Raw genomic sequence first — 18181 nt, 5'->3', positions numbered from 1 at the left:
ATTCCATTGCACTCTCTGATTTTCCTATTTTTTTCCAAAGCATCAAAAAATTTTAAGGTTTCGCAAACTTCAAGATGCCAAAAGATGATGCTTTGGAAAACGATTAAAACCAGTTTATCTACTTAGCGAAGTGAAAAAATAGGAGCCTTCCATTATTATAAGAAGTGTCACATTTCCTCAGTCTGTTCTAGCATTAAAAGAAAATACTTTTAGAGAGGTAGAAAACTCTTCTCAATGAAGACTTTTCAGTATTTCAAACTTCAAGTGGCAGTGAGGCTACAAGGGTTGGAAAACAATTTAAGACATTGTAAAGTTTTAAACAAAGGAAGACAGCAGCATCTGTACACATATGCAAGGCATAAATACTTATCACACACAAGATAACAATAGGGCTCCCTACTGGCCCTGCTACAATTAAGTTTACTGTACATTCAACGAGGTGATACACATGCATGCACCAGAAATCAGAGGCTCAGCACTTCACACTGGATAGATCATTTTGTCAGTGCCTACCCTCACTGCCGTATTTATAATGATACCACTTAGCCATTTCAAAAATGGGGAAAAAAAAAAAAAAGGAAAAGAAAAAGAAAAATTCCCTCGAGTTGTATTGACTAAGAAGCTTTATCTGGTAAACTTAACTCATTCATTGCGCAGATGAACTTTAGTGAGGAATCCTCAAAAAAACCCAAATCTGTTAAGGACCCTTGTCTTGCACAGAAGCTTATAGACATGCACAAACATTGGGATAAGCCATTCCACTGACTTCAAATATTTACAATCATCCAAGCTATAGGCATCAAACATTCACAAGGTTACCAGGCAAGGGTTTTAAAACTAGAGCAAGAAGTCAGCATTAGTGTCATGCTCTAGAATATTAACAGGATTGGCACAAATAAACAAACATGCACTTGTGTAACTATTTTTAAGAATAATTAAAGTACCTCCAACAGCGTATCACAACTAGTATTTTTGAAAAATGAGACTGCCATCTTTGAATCTAAGCAAAGATTTTCCATATTACCAAAGACTATTTAAAAAAAAAAATCCTTCATACAATCTTGTCACACATTGTCTTAATGTAGACATTAAGGCACAGTATTATAGAATTAAAAAAGAATATACCTCAAGGGTCATTCCTTAGATAAAGCGTGGCTTACATAAAGTGGCCATGGTTTCAGCTTTTTTTTTTTTTTAAATGTTACTCAGGAGCTAGTACTCCCTTAACACACCTTATTTGCTGCATTTTTATTTTGTATACCTCACTAAGTTATTTCTGTAGAAAGATAAATAAATAAAATTGGCTTTTAGTCATTTAAACCTGTAGATGTTCATAAACTATCCGAGAAAGCTGGGAGGCAAAAAGGCTAGGATGAAGGAGAATGTGTGTGTGCGCGTGTGTGCGCGCGTGTGCATGCGCGCACACAGTATCTGCAGGCAAATGCTTTTCCTATGCCTGGATTGCCTCTTTAAAAATTTATGCATGAATTCACTCAATTAGAGTCTTGCCAAGAGTAAAGAAAGATGAGAAAGGACAAATTAGAAATTTTGAACAATTAAATGTTTCTTTCAAAGCCTAAGAAATAACATTTGTTCACTGATGGCCAGAAACAGAAAAGATATTTTCACTTTTTAATGCATCAAAACTGCTAATTTCCTAGAACACCAGCTGTCATTCTTTTATTTCCTCAGCCAAGTAATTCTTAATGTATTCTCTACAGCAGAATGGAAATACCTAAGTAGCAGCAAAACCCCATGCTTTTTAAAGCTAGAGTACAAAATTTGTTTGTATACGAAGTCCTATATGTCAAATCATAGAAGTAACAAGTTGCAGCATCTTATTTGCTGACTTCACTTTCCCCAATTCAAACAGGCCAAGGTCAATAGCATCTTAGATGCCACAGCAATTCACAAGGAAGGGGATACTTCTCGAGGTGTGCACATGTTTTTGTGGCACTAGATCTGCAGCATTAATTATTCCAACCTCATCAGTACAAGTACTGCTTCACTTACTTTTGCAAATAATTCCTGTTGCTGCCTTAGAAGCTCTTCTTCCGGAATGCCGAGGTTCTCCAAGCGTGAACTGGCCTTTCTTCTCTTTAGTGCTACTGTTTTGCATTCTTGTAAGACTTCTTTTACTTCACTGATATAGGAGCCAAACCCCAAACTTTCTAGTGCTAGAAAGGAAGAAAGAAAACACATCGTTCATCTTTTAAAAAGCTTTTGATAATAGATATCGATTTGTTTATTTAAAAGATAAAAAGATAAATAAAAAGTTTGATCACTTTTCTGTCCTCTGGTGATGAAAACCTGTGTTCATAAGAAGATCTGACAGCTATTTACCCTGTCTCTTCTCCTATGCCATTTAGGAGTGCATGAAAAATTAAGGTTAGTCAAATACAACCAAAGAAGTCTGCACTTGCAGAGGATTCAGGGCTTTCAGATACATTTTGCTAGACATAGGCATTATTCTTCAAAATACATCTTTCTCCCATCTTCTACATATCAAAATCAAGCAGAATTTATACACTATACTGTATACTAAGAAGTCCTTCCTATCTGAATTGTTAACCTTTAATCTCTCAATGATTCTGTCTTTCCAGTTTTGTTACAAGTCTTCAATAGAAGGTAAATTAGCAGCCTATAACAGAGCAAAACCAATGCATGTGAAATGATCACAGATCCTTCATTAAGACAGAAATAATTAATATTACCTTTTGTCATTTAATTTAATCTTTTGTCTTTTAATATCTAAATCCATATTTCAAATGCCAAGAAGCTAAAAATTCATAGTTCCCACATATAAAGTTATATAAAATTATGTAGGAGCTCTTTATTGTTTTGTTTTTCAACAGAAACCCTTTTATCTATCTCGATATGAAAGTGTGCTCAGAAACTGAAATCTTGGACTTTTATCTGCCCAAAGAAATCTGAAATGCAGCTATATCCTGCAACAATAGTTTTTTTTAAAGAATGCAAAAGTAACAGGAAGAACCTGTGACAAAAGGCACTCTGTTTCCTGATTCACCATTTGCATACTACAGTACGCCTCCACACATACACACACCTCAAAGTGGAATCTATTACAGAATATGCTAGAAATAGTACATAAACACCAATTACACTAGAAACAAGTCTCAGATTAATAAAACACCCGGTTCATTTCCGGTATTTATGCAAATCAGAGTTTTCTTTACAGAATGATAGTTAACCTTTATCTTACTTTATTTCATCCTTATGTCACAAGCTATTCAAGAAATAGCACTAAAATAAACTGCACAACAGCAATCAACAACTTGTTATAAACAAGCTGTTAGTTACACTAACTCAGACTATATTCTAACATTAATTTTGTAAGCAACCTTTCCCTACCCATAATTACGGCAGCGTGCCATTGTATCATACACCTAAACAATAACCCAAAGGCATTCTGTAAGTTTTCAGCTTCCAACCTGTACTCAAGGAAGCAATTAATACAGTCTTCAATAGCGCAGGACAGTGCAGCTAGCTAGTCATGCGGGACTACCATTCCTTTAACAGATAACATTTGGCAAATGAATTTACATGATACCTATTTCTTAAGAAAAATAAAGTTACAAGACAAACTGATTTAGAGATAATCAAATTACTTCAGAGACAGTATGTCAGTTCAGCCTCAGACCACACACAGACACTGGAAACACTTTTTTCAGTTAGCCCACAGTTTCTACGAGAATTACCAAAAGCCTTCAGAAACTTGTTTAATCCAGCCTCAGCAGATAGGAGGCAAATCCATGTCTCATGGTCCAGAACTGGTTAGCTAAGCAGTCTACAAATATTTAAGAACTCATTCAATTTAAAAATGTAAACAGTATGTACAGAAGACTAACCAAAGTCATAATTTGTTTTTTAACCAAAGCATAAAATTTTAAGAACTCTACAAGCCTAACATCACTAAGACAAACCATCATAGCGAATACATAGGTGTCTGTCAAAAGAACACCCACAGTGATCAGGGTTGGCAATCTGCTGCATCAGAATATGAACAACTGAACAACTGCTCCATCTGAAGTCAACAGCAAGATGTGTTTTTACAGAAATTTTAAATTCCCTTAAAAGAAAATAAATTAATGGAAAGAACTTACAGTTATGTATCGAATATAGCACACTAAAAAAAAATTCAAAAGAAAACATGTGATATAACCAAGACAGATTTGTACAATTGTTCAACATAATAAAGCTATGAAGAACCATATATGCACCATAGGTCTAGTGCATCAAAATTCTGCTGGCTGCGAAATGACTTAAGAAATTTACTATCTTCTTGAAACACATCAAGGCTTTACAGAACACATGCATGGAAGGAATAGGAATCCCTTTATACCAGCATGGTGCTAAAATGTGGGACAAGCAATTACTACTTCAGCAGAGTTACTGTTCCACCAAAACTCAGTCTTTCTATTTCTTGAGTCTGAAATCTACATGTCTACCCAGATTGCTGAAAATTCAGTATCTTACTGAGGTTAGAACGATCACACCAAATTTAAACAACTGAATCCCAAAACACAGCATCTGGGGGGGGGAGGGGGGGGGGCGGGCAGCTTCTCGTATTTACAAACACCAAACACCAAATCACAACTATCCTTTCCCCAGTTTCCTCCCACTCTTTTAAAGACTGCATGAAGGTGCAGATCTCCGATTTATCAGTTAAGTATAATTGGTTCTACATTTGTTTTTTATATAAACAGGTAATTCATATCCGAGATTTTTAACTTTTTATGCTTCTTTCAAAGAAAAATAACTTCCAAAGTAAAATCCCAAACATTAACAGTTGTTTGGATTTTTTTAACATTAAATGCTAATGTAAACACTGTCATTATCCTCATAGTCCATGAAGAGAAGCTACAGGATTTGCCATCAATCCACAACCTACCTTACCGCACAACAGTTCTATGTAGACCAAGTAATCAAAGTAATCAACTTCATAAAAATGGTGATTTAACATCTCGCCATTTTCAGAATTCAATGGAAGTTTAATTTATCCTAAAAAGCCTGCTTTGTCACAACTTGCGTAGCTATCAAATGAGGCTATTGTCTGTTCCAGGGTGGAAGGATATTCATTTGCTTATCAGAGTCTCAGACTCACAACTGGGTTCCTGATGGTGGGAATCAACAATAAACATGGAGACTATCTCCACTTATGACTATTACGTAGCCTTGATGCCTTTGGGTACTCTCCAGGGAAACTGCTTTGTGTTTTATCGCTAGCAGTGAGCGCTTGGCATAGCCTGAGTACATCTACCAAATGAGATCTCTCATGGGATGCAAGAAGCCTCTGCTTTCCTTTCCCTATGCTGTTGACAGCACTGTGCCAGTCAAGTGTCTGTGCTGCCACACAATGAAACACGGCAGGGACTTCATCTATCTGAAGCATAACCCAGTGGTAGGGGGAAAGAGTTCTAGCTCAGCACGTGGCCACACAATCATTTTTACTAGTGCAGCAAAGGAAGGGGTGTCTTAAGCACCACTGCTGCCAAACACATGAGTACAGTGAGGAAGAGTGAGGAAGTGCAGTTGCACATTACCTCTAATACAGTCCAATGGCAGGGTGTCACCAACTGCAATGTCTGTTTCCCCTTCCTCCTTCCCAGTGGCATACCTTCCTGCTCCTTGCTTCCAACCCAGTAAATTCTTGTTTACAGGAACAGTCAGATCAGTAAACTCACCTGACAGAAAACTGCGCTCCCCCTAGATTCTCAAAAAGCAGCAGGGTCAGTTGGATCAGCAGTTGCTAGATCCAGCTCTAGGGAGGGTACAAAAAGATTCCTCTTGGCAGCAGCCTGTGGTTAGCCTGGATCAGGTGTGACGCGACGGCCAGTAGCCTCATTTTACTTCTAAATGAACTAGTTTACGCATTCAAAAGGAACAAGATATCTGGATGACCACAACAAACCTATTTCAATTACTTAATTTGTTAGCATCATTGTCATGGTGCTACATTAAGAGGCAGTCAACATAACCAGCGTCTAGAATTTATGAAGATGGATGAAAATGCTGAAATGCTATACCTATGTACCCATAACCACTGTTTCCAAAATTAGCGATCTAAACTTTCATACCTCATAGAGGGAACATCTGTCAACTGACCAGCATCTGGAAGAAGCTAATAGCACATACACCTCCCTAAAGATAAGAAGAGCAAGAACAACTCCTTCCATCTCTGGAGCATCACAAAAATGGATACACCTCCAAAGTTTTCCTTAGCAATATCTGACTAAGAAGTACACATCTAATTTGAAAATAATTTTTCCTAACTCTGAAATCTGGTAACACAAAGACATAGAACCCAGCGAAACACTTGGTTTGGGACCACCTGCTGATGATATGCACACGCATACACACACACACATTTTGGTTTCAATTTGTTTTCCAAAAAACCCAGACTAACCCTAGGGCAGCAATAGGTGAAATCTTTTCTAAGGACCACCACTACTGGGCAGAAAATACTTTCATACATGAACTCTTTACTGTTCTCAACCTTGAAGATTATGTCTATTCCTATGTTAAGAACTGAGCTCAAACGTTTTGGTGGTCACTCGAAGAAACTATCCATGTATCCATCATACCCAAAGTATGCTTCCACATGCAAGCACAAGTTTTACTCTTTACATCCTGAGCTTCTGTAACAGAGTTGCTTTGCTAAACTTCCAGATTTACATGTATTTTATTTAATATTAAAGCTCGTACATACTATGTATTTTCTTTTGCTGTTCATAATCCAGGCAAGTACTTGGAATGCTGCAGGAGAGGATGCTGATATAATCCAAACAAATCAGGTTTTTTTTCTGTTTGAAACAGAGAATCCTTATCAAAAAAACATAACATTTTTTAAACTGACTGTACCATCATGGTCCTGAAAATAGCTCTACTGCAAATGCTACTGTTAATATCTCTATCAGGCAGTAGAATAAAGTACTCTTTCATTATTACTGCTATAGATTTGTTTGCAGCAGACACTGGTATCAACAACCTTTGCTTAAGCAGCAAAGTGAATGATTCCTGAAAAAAGAAGCCTGTTGCAGACTTAAGGATGAGGCAAGGACACTCCCTGTTTGTGGCAGAATTTAAAGAAAAGCAAATAAGAGACAGAGAACTCTGCTTATATTCAAGCAAGGGGAAGTGGAAGTCAACAGCAGAAAAAGATGCAAGGGCATAGGTCACGTTTAAATGCTTTCTACAACAGATACAAATACTTAATTTTAAACATTCAGACTCCAAGGATAGCCATAAAGGAATATGTTACTCTTTATAGGATCCAGACAGGATGACTCTGGATTAAAGCCTGGGCCCACGTACTCTATCACACATCTTTTGTCAGTCTCCAATGAGACAGACATTTAATAAGTTCAGGTTCTTAAAACATGCTGTAGAAGAAATCTGCAGAACCGTTCGAAAAAGCAGACCTCGTTCCACAGGCATGAAAAAGACAAATGGGTTGGATGACTTCACTCAAAACATCACAGACTTCTCTGAATCACAAAGTGAGAGCTGGTCCTGAGCACACTCAACAGCCGCTCTAACCACACAAAGACAACCTTCCCTTGCAACGCGACTGACAAGCCGCACTTGACACACACTTTTCCTCCAGACCCTTAGAAGACCCCTGCCTTTTGTCTTTCATGTAGCTACAAGAAACCTCAGAGGAAAAAGCCGCAACGGGACAGGAGTGGCTCAAAGCCTGAACGACCCGTGGCACGGCGGGCAGAAGCCCACTGCCTCCGCAAGCTCACCTTGTATGACGTGCTCTGGGGAGATGGTTTTCTTCTCCGATTTGTTGCAGATCTCGTTGGCCTCGGAGGAGATGAGGTGGATGAATTCAGTGCAGCAGTTGACCACCAGCTCCCGGGCATCGTTCGCCACGCGGACGTTGGGGAGCGTTTCTTTGATCATCTTGTTGATGGCAGCCCGGGGGATGGTGAGGTCGTCGTCGTTACCCGACGACGAGGCCATCCTGGCTCCCCGAGAGGCGCTCGGCTCCCGCGCTCACGGGCTCCCCCTCAGCTCCCGCCCGGGGCTCCAGCGCGGGGGGAGCCGACGAGGGGCGGGCGGTGCCGCGGGAGGCGACGGTGCGGAGGGGCGGCGCCGCCGCTGGAGGAGCGGGCCGGGGCGGGGGGGTGGGGGCGGCTGCCGGTGCCGCGGAGCCGGGAAGCGCTGCTCGGGCTCAGGGCTCCCTCGGCCACGGCGCCTGCCACTGCCGCCTCCGCCACATCCTTCGGGCGCTGGCGCCGCCGCCTTATGAACAGCCCGAGGGAAGGCGAGCCGCCAAATTACCCGCCTGCAGCGCGGCTCGGCTCGGCTCGGCGCCCTCCTCCCCCAGCAGCGGCGGCGGCGTCTGGCCCGACGGTGAGGGCGGCCGCGAGGCGGAAACGGTCTGACTACGGGCTCGACCTGCGAGGGACGTCGCTTCCGCCGGAAACGGGGAGACGCTTCCGCCGCCGGCGCCCCGCCCCCGCCCCGGGGAGCGCCGGAAGCGCCGGTGGCGCGCGGCCTGCGAGGCGGCGCCACGTGCGGGCGGCGGCTCCCTCGCCGCTGCCGCCGCCCTCCCCGCCGCCGGGCTGGGGGCCTTGCGCGGGCGCCTCGGCCTGGCCGGGCCCGACGTCTCCGCCGGGAGCCGCCCTCTGCCCCCGCCTGGGGCTCCCCCGGGCCCCGCCCGCCCTTCCCCTCGGTTTCTGTGGGAGGCGGGGGTTTGACGCCCTCGGTAAGCTCGCCGCTGAAGCAGGACGAGCCGCTGGTGCTCCGCTCTTCATCCGCGGTTCCTCCACGAGTTGCAGCCATTGCTGGATTTAGTCGGGACCCATCTGCGAAGCTGCGTTTTCTGCTTTCATCCGCTCCATGAACAGCAGCGGAAGGGCTGCATGAAACGCGACGAACCAGACCACGCCGGTATTTGTGGCAGGCCCGTTAAAACCTGCCGTCCCGGTAGCTCCTTGTTTCTTTGTGCTGCAAAGGGAAAGCACAGGGTAAAGCAGCCCGGCCCCGAGCTGCAGGCCAGAGACGACCACACGGAAGCAAAGCCGAGAGGAAAGGGGATGCTGCAGCTGCAGCCCTTGCCGCTGACAGGCCCTCCTGTTCTTCGGGCGTCTCTGCCCACGCCGTAACCCTGACCCTCAATGGAAGGTGACGGGGTCTCTCGGGGTGCAGAGGGGCGAGTGGCCGTGCTCCCTTCAGCCCCGGCAGCACTCCACTCTCATGGAATTCCCGCCTTCCCACTTGCAGCCTGGCTGCTCTTCCCACCTCTGCCCCATCCACGCACTGATGTTGAGGTGCAAGCACCAGCCTGATATTTTGGAGGAGATCTGAGTTACGAGTGGGACCTAAATGAGACCTCCAGTTGTGCGCAGGGGCTGCTGTGGGCACTGTCCTCCAAGCGCTCCCCCGCCTGCGGTCCTCCCCGCACCTCGGGCCTCACCAAAGAGTCATGGCCGCAAAGCAAACCAAGCATTACCTGAAGTGCGCAGTCTCTGCAGGAGCTGCCTACGCAGGGGCTGCTGCTTGGCTCCTCTGAGCTAGCCTTTGGGGCAGGGCAGGGTCACTGCAAGTCCTAGCACCGAGTTAGATTTAGGCTTAGTGAGAAAGTACTGAGGCAAAAAGCAAGCCAGTTCCAGTATCCCCAGTGAGCTCCAACTAGGCTCTCTGAGTGAAACCAGGACTGCTGCTGGAATGGGCTGAGAAACTGCAGCCTGGAAGCCGAGGGACATTGGGCCTTCGTCCCAGGCAGGGGCAGTGCCGAGGCAAGGCTGGAGGTCGGAGAACAAGAATGCCATGCAGGAGCAGTGCTTAAGCCCCGGCCCCCAGCTTGGCCTCAGCTGACTTGTAGGACTAGGGTGAGAGAAAGAGAGGGAAAAACCTTCTCCTCATGATAGAATTCTGCTTGAGAAAGTAGGATGCCTTGAAAAGGAAAGCCTGTGGCTCAGCTTCAGTCACTCAAGGCACTGAAGGCATTTAATGGGATTTAAATTACTTCTTACTGATAATATTTTGTTATTTTTGCAAAAAATAGTACCCAGACAGTAAGAAGATGTTTTATTTTGAGATGCTTTTAAAAAACATTTTATTGTCCACTATGTGTAATATGCCAGTAACCACTGCAATATAAAGGAAGCATTCAGAATATTATAACATATATATATATGAATAAGAAATATTCTAGTTGTGACATTTTAAGATTGATGAGACTTTCTCTTATATTACTGGTAAATAGACCTGATTTCTGAAAATGAGAATGCTCTTGTGATTCAGGGATTACTACACTAATTCTATTATATTCTAATAAGTAAAAAGATAAAATATTCTTATGATGTTAAGAATCTAAATAATTTACATACAGCACACATCTCAGTATGTATTATATTCTAATAAGTGAAGGGGATCAGGTTAATATTGAACATGCAAGTATCAGCCAATGGTCATGTTCCCATGAAAACAGATCTCTAAAAAGCAAACACTAAACAGAATAAACCTATAGTTAGAGGATTTTAATTTCAAGGTTCTGCAAACTGTAAAGTTCAAGATAAACGCATTGAGCTGAATATCTTTGCTAAGCTCAAATAAACATCTTGAATGCCTTTTCACAATTGCAGAGCAAAGGCATTTGAATAACAACGTACTGCATTATCAGCAGCTACAAGTAATTCCAATTTGCGCTATATAATCTCATACTTATTGGGAGGGTTTTCCCAGGTCAAAGCTCTTTCTACTTCTCCACCTTAGCAATTTGATAAAGTTAAGACTTGCACTGAAGATTTTGTCATGATGAAAAACCATTTTGTAGAATATGTCAATGGGTAGATCTCCATTTGGATCTGCATATTTCAGCGTTGTCATTGGAGTATACAAGGTGTTGGTCTGATGGCGAAAAGGTGGATTTTCTGCAAGAATTATCTTTACCGTATGCTGTCAAGAACGAGAAACAGAATTGTTAAAGAACCTCTACCAAAACAATAAAGTAAAAACCTAGTTTTCAGTTGAGCAGAGGAAAAGTAGAAGAATGAAGCGCTACAATTATGTAAAACCTTTATGTAGTTTTACTAGAATTGCGTTAGAATTTTTTCTTAAAATATTTTTAAGGCCATAAGAAGTACTTCTTATTTATTCTTAGCCCTATTTCTGTTTATCTATACCATGGTGATAGCACCTTACACCTAAGTATCCTGAATAGTCCTCCAAAATTATGCCTAAATGCCCACGATAGGTAGGTCCTTTCTTTTACACTTCACTGGGAAAGGATTGGAACAGTGCACTTCGCAGCAAGATCTGGGAATCTTCAGTTGACACTGAAGCTATTCCTCAGCAGTAAGCATCTGAAATCATTGTCCCCTTCCACAGATTTCCTAAACTTGTCTTCCTGCAGGAAGCCCCAAGCACCAGAAACTACGTCCATGTATCTTCTATTGTGCCTCAGTGGTCTGGGGTGAGATGGGGAGGAGAGCGGCTTTAACTAACAGTGGGAACTCTCTGTAGATGTATGGTAACACTGCAGAATGTTCAGACCTCACCAGATGATGTGTAAGTGCATCTGATACCTCAGCGGTATTTAAATTACAATTCATAGTTGTCTTCAATACTTCAAAATGAACATTCCTCTAATATTCTAACGGGTTTTGTTTAAAACTCTCGAGATTCTCTTGAGTTTTTTAAAAATAATTTTAAATTGTGTAAATTACATTTAATTAAATCTAATGCTTCTACCAAAAAACCCCACCAACCAACCAGTGCGTTCGTAAATTACAAAGAAAAAAAAATCGAGAAAGAAAAAGATGGAGAATTGTTGATGAGTTACCTCTGCAACATCTTCGGCACTTTGTCCCAGGCTCTGGAAAATCTGTTTGTAATTTTTAAGGTAAATGTTAGTAAACATCTCGGCTGTTTCCTCATCTGCAGCTGAAAGATCCATTTTCATTCCATCTTCAAACACTTTTCTTTCAAACTCTGTAACCACTGGGCCTGGTTCAATCAAACTTAACCTGTTCGAAAAGCAAAGATACGCTGGTTATTGACTATCCTCCGTGGGAAATGCACCTCTCTATCCTTCTCAAAAAAAGAATATTGAAGAGTTGAATTAGCAAGCAATATTAAACAGTATATTGTGTAAAGGCAATCCATACCACATTATTGCTCTCATGCTCCTACCCATCCACATGTAGCAGTAGAAATCTGTAGCTTAAATTTCCGGGAAGTGCTGTAACTTAATTCGTGGCAGAAGTGAGTGCAGTTGTTACCTGCTGTCTCACAGCTGTGGAATTGTAGGATGATTTATCCACAAGAACTTAGAAAATACTAAGAAAAATAATTAAAGGATCATAAAAGAAATCATTACTTTGTGGACAAAATCCTACATAGATTTCTTTGTGATAGCTTTCCCATGATAATACTGGAAGTAGCTGAAAGAGAGGGGGGCATTGCCCAAACATGGATTTTCTTTGTCAAGCTGTCAGTTTTACGTAATTCAAGATCCCTCTACAATATTATAATAAAATACAATACAGAGAATTTTGCTGAGGATGGACAGATTTTGGCTGCTGGCAAAACTGGAAAATTTTATTTTGCTCAGTAGTGTTTTATAGCAAATCACTGAAATATAGGTCCTGGTCAGTTCTTTCCTGGTTCTTTTCTCAGGCAGTAATTACTCCCAGCCACAATGTTTATCAAAACACTCTTTGGGATAGGACCTCTTCCTAGACTTGAGTTCTGGCCAGGCTCTTCTTTAGAACTAAATCAGGCTATTGACCTTGATAGCAGAATTCCAGCTGCTGCTGGAATTAAAGCCTTTTCTCTTGCGTCACTCTTCACACTGGACTTTGGACTTTTCCCATTCTACTTTCTTTTTTTAACATTGTTTTCGCTGTATCTTACACTCTTGAAATCTTATTATGAATTCTGGTATATCCTGTGTATCGTTTACAATATATTTATTTTAAATCCCTCCAAACTTTTCAGAGCAGTGTGCAAAATCACTGTTTGGATGCCGCCTTGTCTCTGAAATCCCATGACAGCAGCTGTCTCCTCTCCCACAGCACAAGGGCTAAATGCTTAGGCACACAGAGGTGCAATGGATATTTAACAATTGTTGGACTTCACACAAAGAATAGTAGCAGAATTACAGGAATGTGAATATACATGCGACAAATCAAACCCCAAAGTCCCACAGACGATGAAAAGGGCCATTCTCTTAAACATTAAGAAATAGTATACCACATTCTTCTCACTTTCCTCCCACCTCCTGTCATAGGTATCTCGCCCTGTGTACCCTTCTGATGGATTTCCACTTGCTCCCTCGCCATGATGAGCCCTTGAACTTTTTTATCTATGAATTGCCTAAGAAGTCTGTTATCCTTTCTAAAGGAAAATACAGGTTGATGTTATCATTTTATTCCTATGATATTGTATGCAAGAATCTGTTTTCAGAAGTGTTACATAAACTGTATTTTATCCAAAGCTAAACAGCCTTTTAAGTGATCAAGAGAACATGTTTATTTTAGCATCTAGACCTCTTTATTTGCTTACGTAGTGTGAAGAATGTGGACATTTCTATGCCTTCTGTGATGTACAGTTTCCATGGGTTCATCAATCTGTTTCTCCTAGATAGCAGCAAGCTTTAAAAATTTGTTTGCTAGCTCTGAATATATTTGAAATTATCTAAAATACAATTTACACCAGTGGATCAATACTTACTGCAGTTTGAACTTGAGTGCTTGTATAGCTAAACTTTCACAGAATCCCTCCACAGCAAACTTAGATGCAGCATAGACGTCATTAAATAATATACCTGATGGTACAAACAAAACATCCTGAGAATGTGATTGGATTCAACATACTAACAGTTTAGTTTTAAAAATTCTTGTATTTTCCCAAAATTTCTACAGTCTTGCTGGGAAAACATTAGAAAAATCCTTGTGTATACTGAATCTAAATACCGATTTTTTGCGTATGTTCTCAAAATTGCTTATTCTAGGAAAGGATGCTTGACTAATGCTTTTCCTCCTCCTAGCTGATGCTGTGATCTCTTTGGATGATATTAAATATTTTGTAGTCTAAGGTATGAAAGTGTCCATACATACAATACCATCTGCATTATTTATCAGCAAGACTTTAATAGGCTATAGATGAACACGGAAGCTGAGTGCAATGCAGGAAATACAATTATGCAAGAGATCCAGCTTGCATCTGAGTGATTTAGAAAAAGCACTACATCAGTCCATTTAGGTGGATGCTAAGTATTGTATTAAACAATAACAACTCTTGCATTTTGACTTAGGACCCTCACTCACCAGGATAATCCAGGTAAGATTAATGCCACTATTGTAATAATTGAAAGAAATACAGCTAGACCGGATGGAGTGCAAGAGTCGGAGCATCATTATCTGTGGCTAAAATTAGACTCTGTGGAGTTTTATGAGAGGAGAAACTTTACAAAAAGGTGGTACAGTTGTCCAGGCCATGATTGGATTTTATTCCATTATTACTGTATGTAATGTGTAGTAAGCATGTTTGCCTGTCCCCATAATATTTTGCAATAGGAAAGAGAAAAGTAATGCTACTTAGCCCTGTTTTCCAGATAACAAAAATAAAATAATGAAATAAAAAAAAAAATAAATAAAAATAATTACTTCAAGTTAAAACTCTAAAAAAAAAAAAATCGCTCTGCAGGTTTTGTTGTTAAAATGTCTTGAGAGTAGTTGTGCAGTAACATACTACCTAGATGCATAAAAACCATCAAGTCCAAGTGCTGTGCTTTGTATAGTTGGAACTTCAGCATTACAAAGCACAATAGTTCAATAGGCTAGCTCCTACTTTTTTTTTTTCCAGATAAAAAGATGTAAGCTTTAGATTTTGAATCCTGAACTCTTAGTTCAAACAAACAAAAAACCAACAACTTTGCCTTGTATTCCCATAACGCTGCTTATTATAACTATATGCCCGCTCTTTCTCCTCTTCATGTCAGGCAAAATCTCCTTCAGGAGTCGAACCAGTCCAAAGAAGTTGGTATCCATCACAGTTTTCATTTCATCTATGCTCTGACATTCAATAGGTCCAATGAGCCCCATTCCAGCATTGCTAACTGCACAAAATGGAAGACAATAGTGAGCAATAACCTCCGTAACGGTTAACTTGTAATCATTACTGGAAAGCATTTGAAAGTAAAGTGAGGATTAAGGATTAAATGATCCTTAAATAATCCTTAAAGAAAGGATTAAATGAGGCTATTCTGTCACTAAAGCTTTGGAAATGCACTTGACATTTCCATAATTTTTATTTTTATTTATGCTTTTAATCCAATTTAAATTATCTGATATTTTGCATTTTAACTAATTTATTTCTGATTAGTCCTTTAAATTATAAAAGGATTACAGGCAAATGAGCCAAGAATGATCTATATTTGTTTATAACTCAGTATTAAGCATTAGTCAATACCCATAGGAATGAACAGAATTATTTATTCCAAAGACTATATTTTGGTCTACTTTTTGTTTTGTTTTTTAACATTCACATCTTCAAGAAAACAAAACAAAACAAAACCAAAACCACACTTCCATTGATTTTTATTTGCCTCCTGGATATTGATAAGTGGGGAGTGATTGATAGAACTGGCATTCTGCTCTGCAACCAGTGTGTCAAATTAGAGTATAATACAGTTTGCAGAAGCAGCTTGTTAAGCAGTGCTTTAATAATTAATCAAAATAAAAGCAGGTCCATAATTTTCTATTAGAGAAGATTTAATAGTTGATGGTGTAGGCAATTTCCATCTTACTAAGATATTTATTTTTAGCAAAACAGTATGAAAACACTTCTTGTTGAATGATTTGTGAAGTACAATTCCAATTTCTCAATACAAAATTAAAGTATTCTTCCTTTCTTTGCATTTGTTCTTTTACTTGCTAATTCCCAAATGCTGTCACTTTCTTAGTACAGAGAGCTGTCGCCTTCATTGTAAATAGGGCTGTGCTTCATCGATAGGGCAGAAAGTCTTGTACATGAACGTGCCAATTTAGGCAAAAGTTCTCTTCTCACATTTACTAAAAACTGTATCATCTTATCCAAGACACTGCTCTGTGATCAAGTTTCTCTTGTAAACAGGGAAAACAAGCCTCCCTACTTCACAGAAGCATGGCGAGATTTAATTCACTCATGTCTGCATGAAGCCTTAAGAATCTTGAACAGAATACACTATACAATTATTATTACTTTGATAATTTAAAAAATACACTAATGAAACTTCTCCAAGGTATCTGAGAAGATGTTAAATAGAAAACTGTTATCTGTTCGTAGCACGCACAGCCTATACTTGCCTAGGACATCAATCCTTCTGTCAGGGATACTATTCACACAAGTTTTAATAGATTGTTCATCACAGACATCCAGTTGTTTAATTTCGAGGGTTTTGCCCAGCCTGCGACCTGCAGCTTCCTCGAGTGGCTCTTTCTTGGCCAGATTCCGCATTGTGGCATACACTGCAACACACCAGAAGCAACAATTATCAGAAATAAAACCTTTTCTGTGGCAGTGTTACTGAGGAGTATTAAAGAATAGTGCTTTTACATCCATATCTTAAATACCAGTGACAGAACCCAGATAAAAACTTAAAGTAGAAAGAATCTATTTTCAACATACATTGTCACTGATTTCCCAGAGTCTGCTTCTGAAATATTCAAGAAATTCAAAATGAGAATTAAACTGCTATGCACAATGAACATGTAGCGTATGAAGATAATATTATCACCAAAACTTCAAATAATGGGTATCAATTTATGCCACTGAATCGTTTTTAGGTACCTAAAACCTAATTTTGGATTCCAGATATCCTTTTTTTTTTCCCTTAATCACCATCAACATGTTTAGCACAACAACCATAATTTTATTAAGAAGTGGAAGACAGATGCTTCCTTAGGTTGCAAAAATGTCTATTTTTGCAAGCTACTTCTCAAAAGAGAAATTAGTTTTATCATTATTGTAACCTAATTACTCAGAAAACTACGAATCTGCATCCAGTCAGTTAGCAGTAAAATACTGTGAGAGTAAGTGTGAGAAACTGAATTACCACAGATTGCTGTATTTGCCTTGCCATCCGTTTTCAATCATAGCAAATATCACATTTTACAGCAGAGAAAGACAAATCTCAGCCCCTTTGTTCACCTTCTTATGCCTACACAGGGTTGGAATAATGAAACATGCTTTAAGGAAAAAATTGCAAATTTAAGAACTGTTTTCCTAAATTGATTTCCTTGGTCCTCAAATGGGCATGTACATTTCATTCAAGAAAGATTTTAGTAGCCAGATGCAAAGCTAACTACACCTGTGAACGTATATCCAAGGCAGCATACTGCAGACATTTTCAGCTACTTGTTTTTATACTATTGTCGGGGGGGGGGATTGTAAACTATACAGTTCAAGTAGCTGTTCAGCTTCAATACAGGTACAGAAATATCATCTGCTTACAGAAAGCAGCATATTTTCACTGTATTGTATTTTTATGAGTAGGAGGGGGGAAACTAACAAGTCACTGAATACAATCACCTGTTAAATCAGAGTAAAAAAAAAAAAAAAAGTACTGCCTTGAAGAATCTCTCTTTATAAAGATAAATAACAGATATATTGTTACCTTTAAATCTTTTCTGTTCATCTTTTGCCATTTTTACAGCTAAGGCCAGTCCAATTCCTGAGGAGCAACCTGTAATGAGGACATTTCTTCTTGCCATTCTTTTCAACTGGGTGGTTCAAGCAAGAGTTCTTGTTCAGAGCAGCAACAGCCTAAATGTAGCTACAGTAGAACGTCATTGGCCTTTAATGCTATCTCCAGCTTTCCTGAGTCAACAAATCTGAAAATGCACACCTGGACCCTGCATGATTAAGGGATAATCTCCAACTAGACAAAAACAGAAGCAGATGCTCCTGCATGAGCTTATAATCTGCATTATCAACATGGACTATAGTTAATACAAAATTTGATTAATCTTTAAAATGAGACATTTGTAAGCTACATGGATTTTTTTTTTTTAACAGTGGAATAACCAGTTTGCATACTACTGGCAGGAAAAGCCTTGCCACAATTACAATCAGTCTGTAGTGTCAAGTTCTCCGCTCACGTCTGTGGAAAGTAAACTGCACCCAAAATGGGATCCCTCTGTTAAAGGTGTTCAGGGTTCCT

At 40.0% G+C, this 18181-nt stretch overlaps 2 protein-coding genes across 3 annotated transcripts in view; both read right to left on the bottom strand.

Moving 5' to 3' along the window:
* LOC104015593 (formin-binding protein 1-like) overlaps window positions 1-8417 on the bottom strand; it is a 96279-nt gene extending 87862 nt beyond the window's left edge. The window contains exons 1-2 of one of the 2 annotated variants that reach the window (XM_087730520.1): window positions 7770-8417; window positions 2014-2177 (exon numbers count right to left, since the gene is read on the bottom strand). In XM_087730520.1, coding sequence (XP_087586646.1) covers window positions 2014-2177; window positions 7770-7989 — 384 coding nt within the window. In that variant the 5' untranslated portion in view covers window positions 7990-8417. The remainder of the gene's footprint in view (window positions 1-2013; window positions 2178-7769) is intronic. The other variant, XM_009468261.2, reaches the window with a different exon arrangement.
* Window positions 8418-10280: 1863 nt separating this feature from the next.
* Window positions 10281-17772, bottom strand: LOC104015592 (retinol dehydrogenase 8). Its single transcript, XM_009468367.2, has 6 exons — window positions 17636-17772; window positions 16326-16487; window positions 14918-15097; window positions 13711-13804; window positions 11819-12002; window positions 10281-10932 (listed from the first exon to the last, which is right to left on the bottom strand). The coding sequence occupies exons 1-6, from the start codon at window positions 17730-17732 to the stop codon at window positions 10699-10701; spliced, it is 951 nt and encodes a 316-aa protein (XP_009466642.1). The 5' UTR covers window positions 17733-17772; the 3' UTR covers window positions 10281-10698.
* Window positions 17773-18181: the final 409 nt, after the last annotated feature.

The sequence above is a fragment of the Nipponia nippon genome, unplaced genomic scaffold (assembly GCF_047370975.1).
Source record: "Nipponia nippon isolate SJK-2023a ecotype South Korea unplaced genomic scaffold, ASM4737097v1 scaffold_5, whole genome shotgun sequence".
NCBI lineage: Eukaryota > Metazoa > Chordata > Aves > Pelecaniformes > Threskiornithidae > Nipponia > Nipponia nippon.
The sequence above is the reverse complement of the archived record's forward strand: the minus strand, read 5'-3'. Positions and strand labels throughout refer to the sequence as shown.

Coding starts and splice junctions, on each gene's coding strand:
- LOC104015592 (XM_009468367.2), bottom strand. CDS start 17,732: ATGGCAAGAAGAAATGTCCTCATTACAGGTTGCTCCTCAGGAATTGGA. Junction 13,805..14,917: donor CAGCGTTATGGGAATACAAG/GCAAAGTTGTTG, acceptor TTGTACCATCAG/GTATATTATTTAATGACGTC. Junction 10,933..11,818: donor GTGCCGAAGATGTTGCAGAG/GTAACTCATCAA, acceptor CGTTCTTGACAG/CATACGGTAAAGATAATTCT.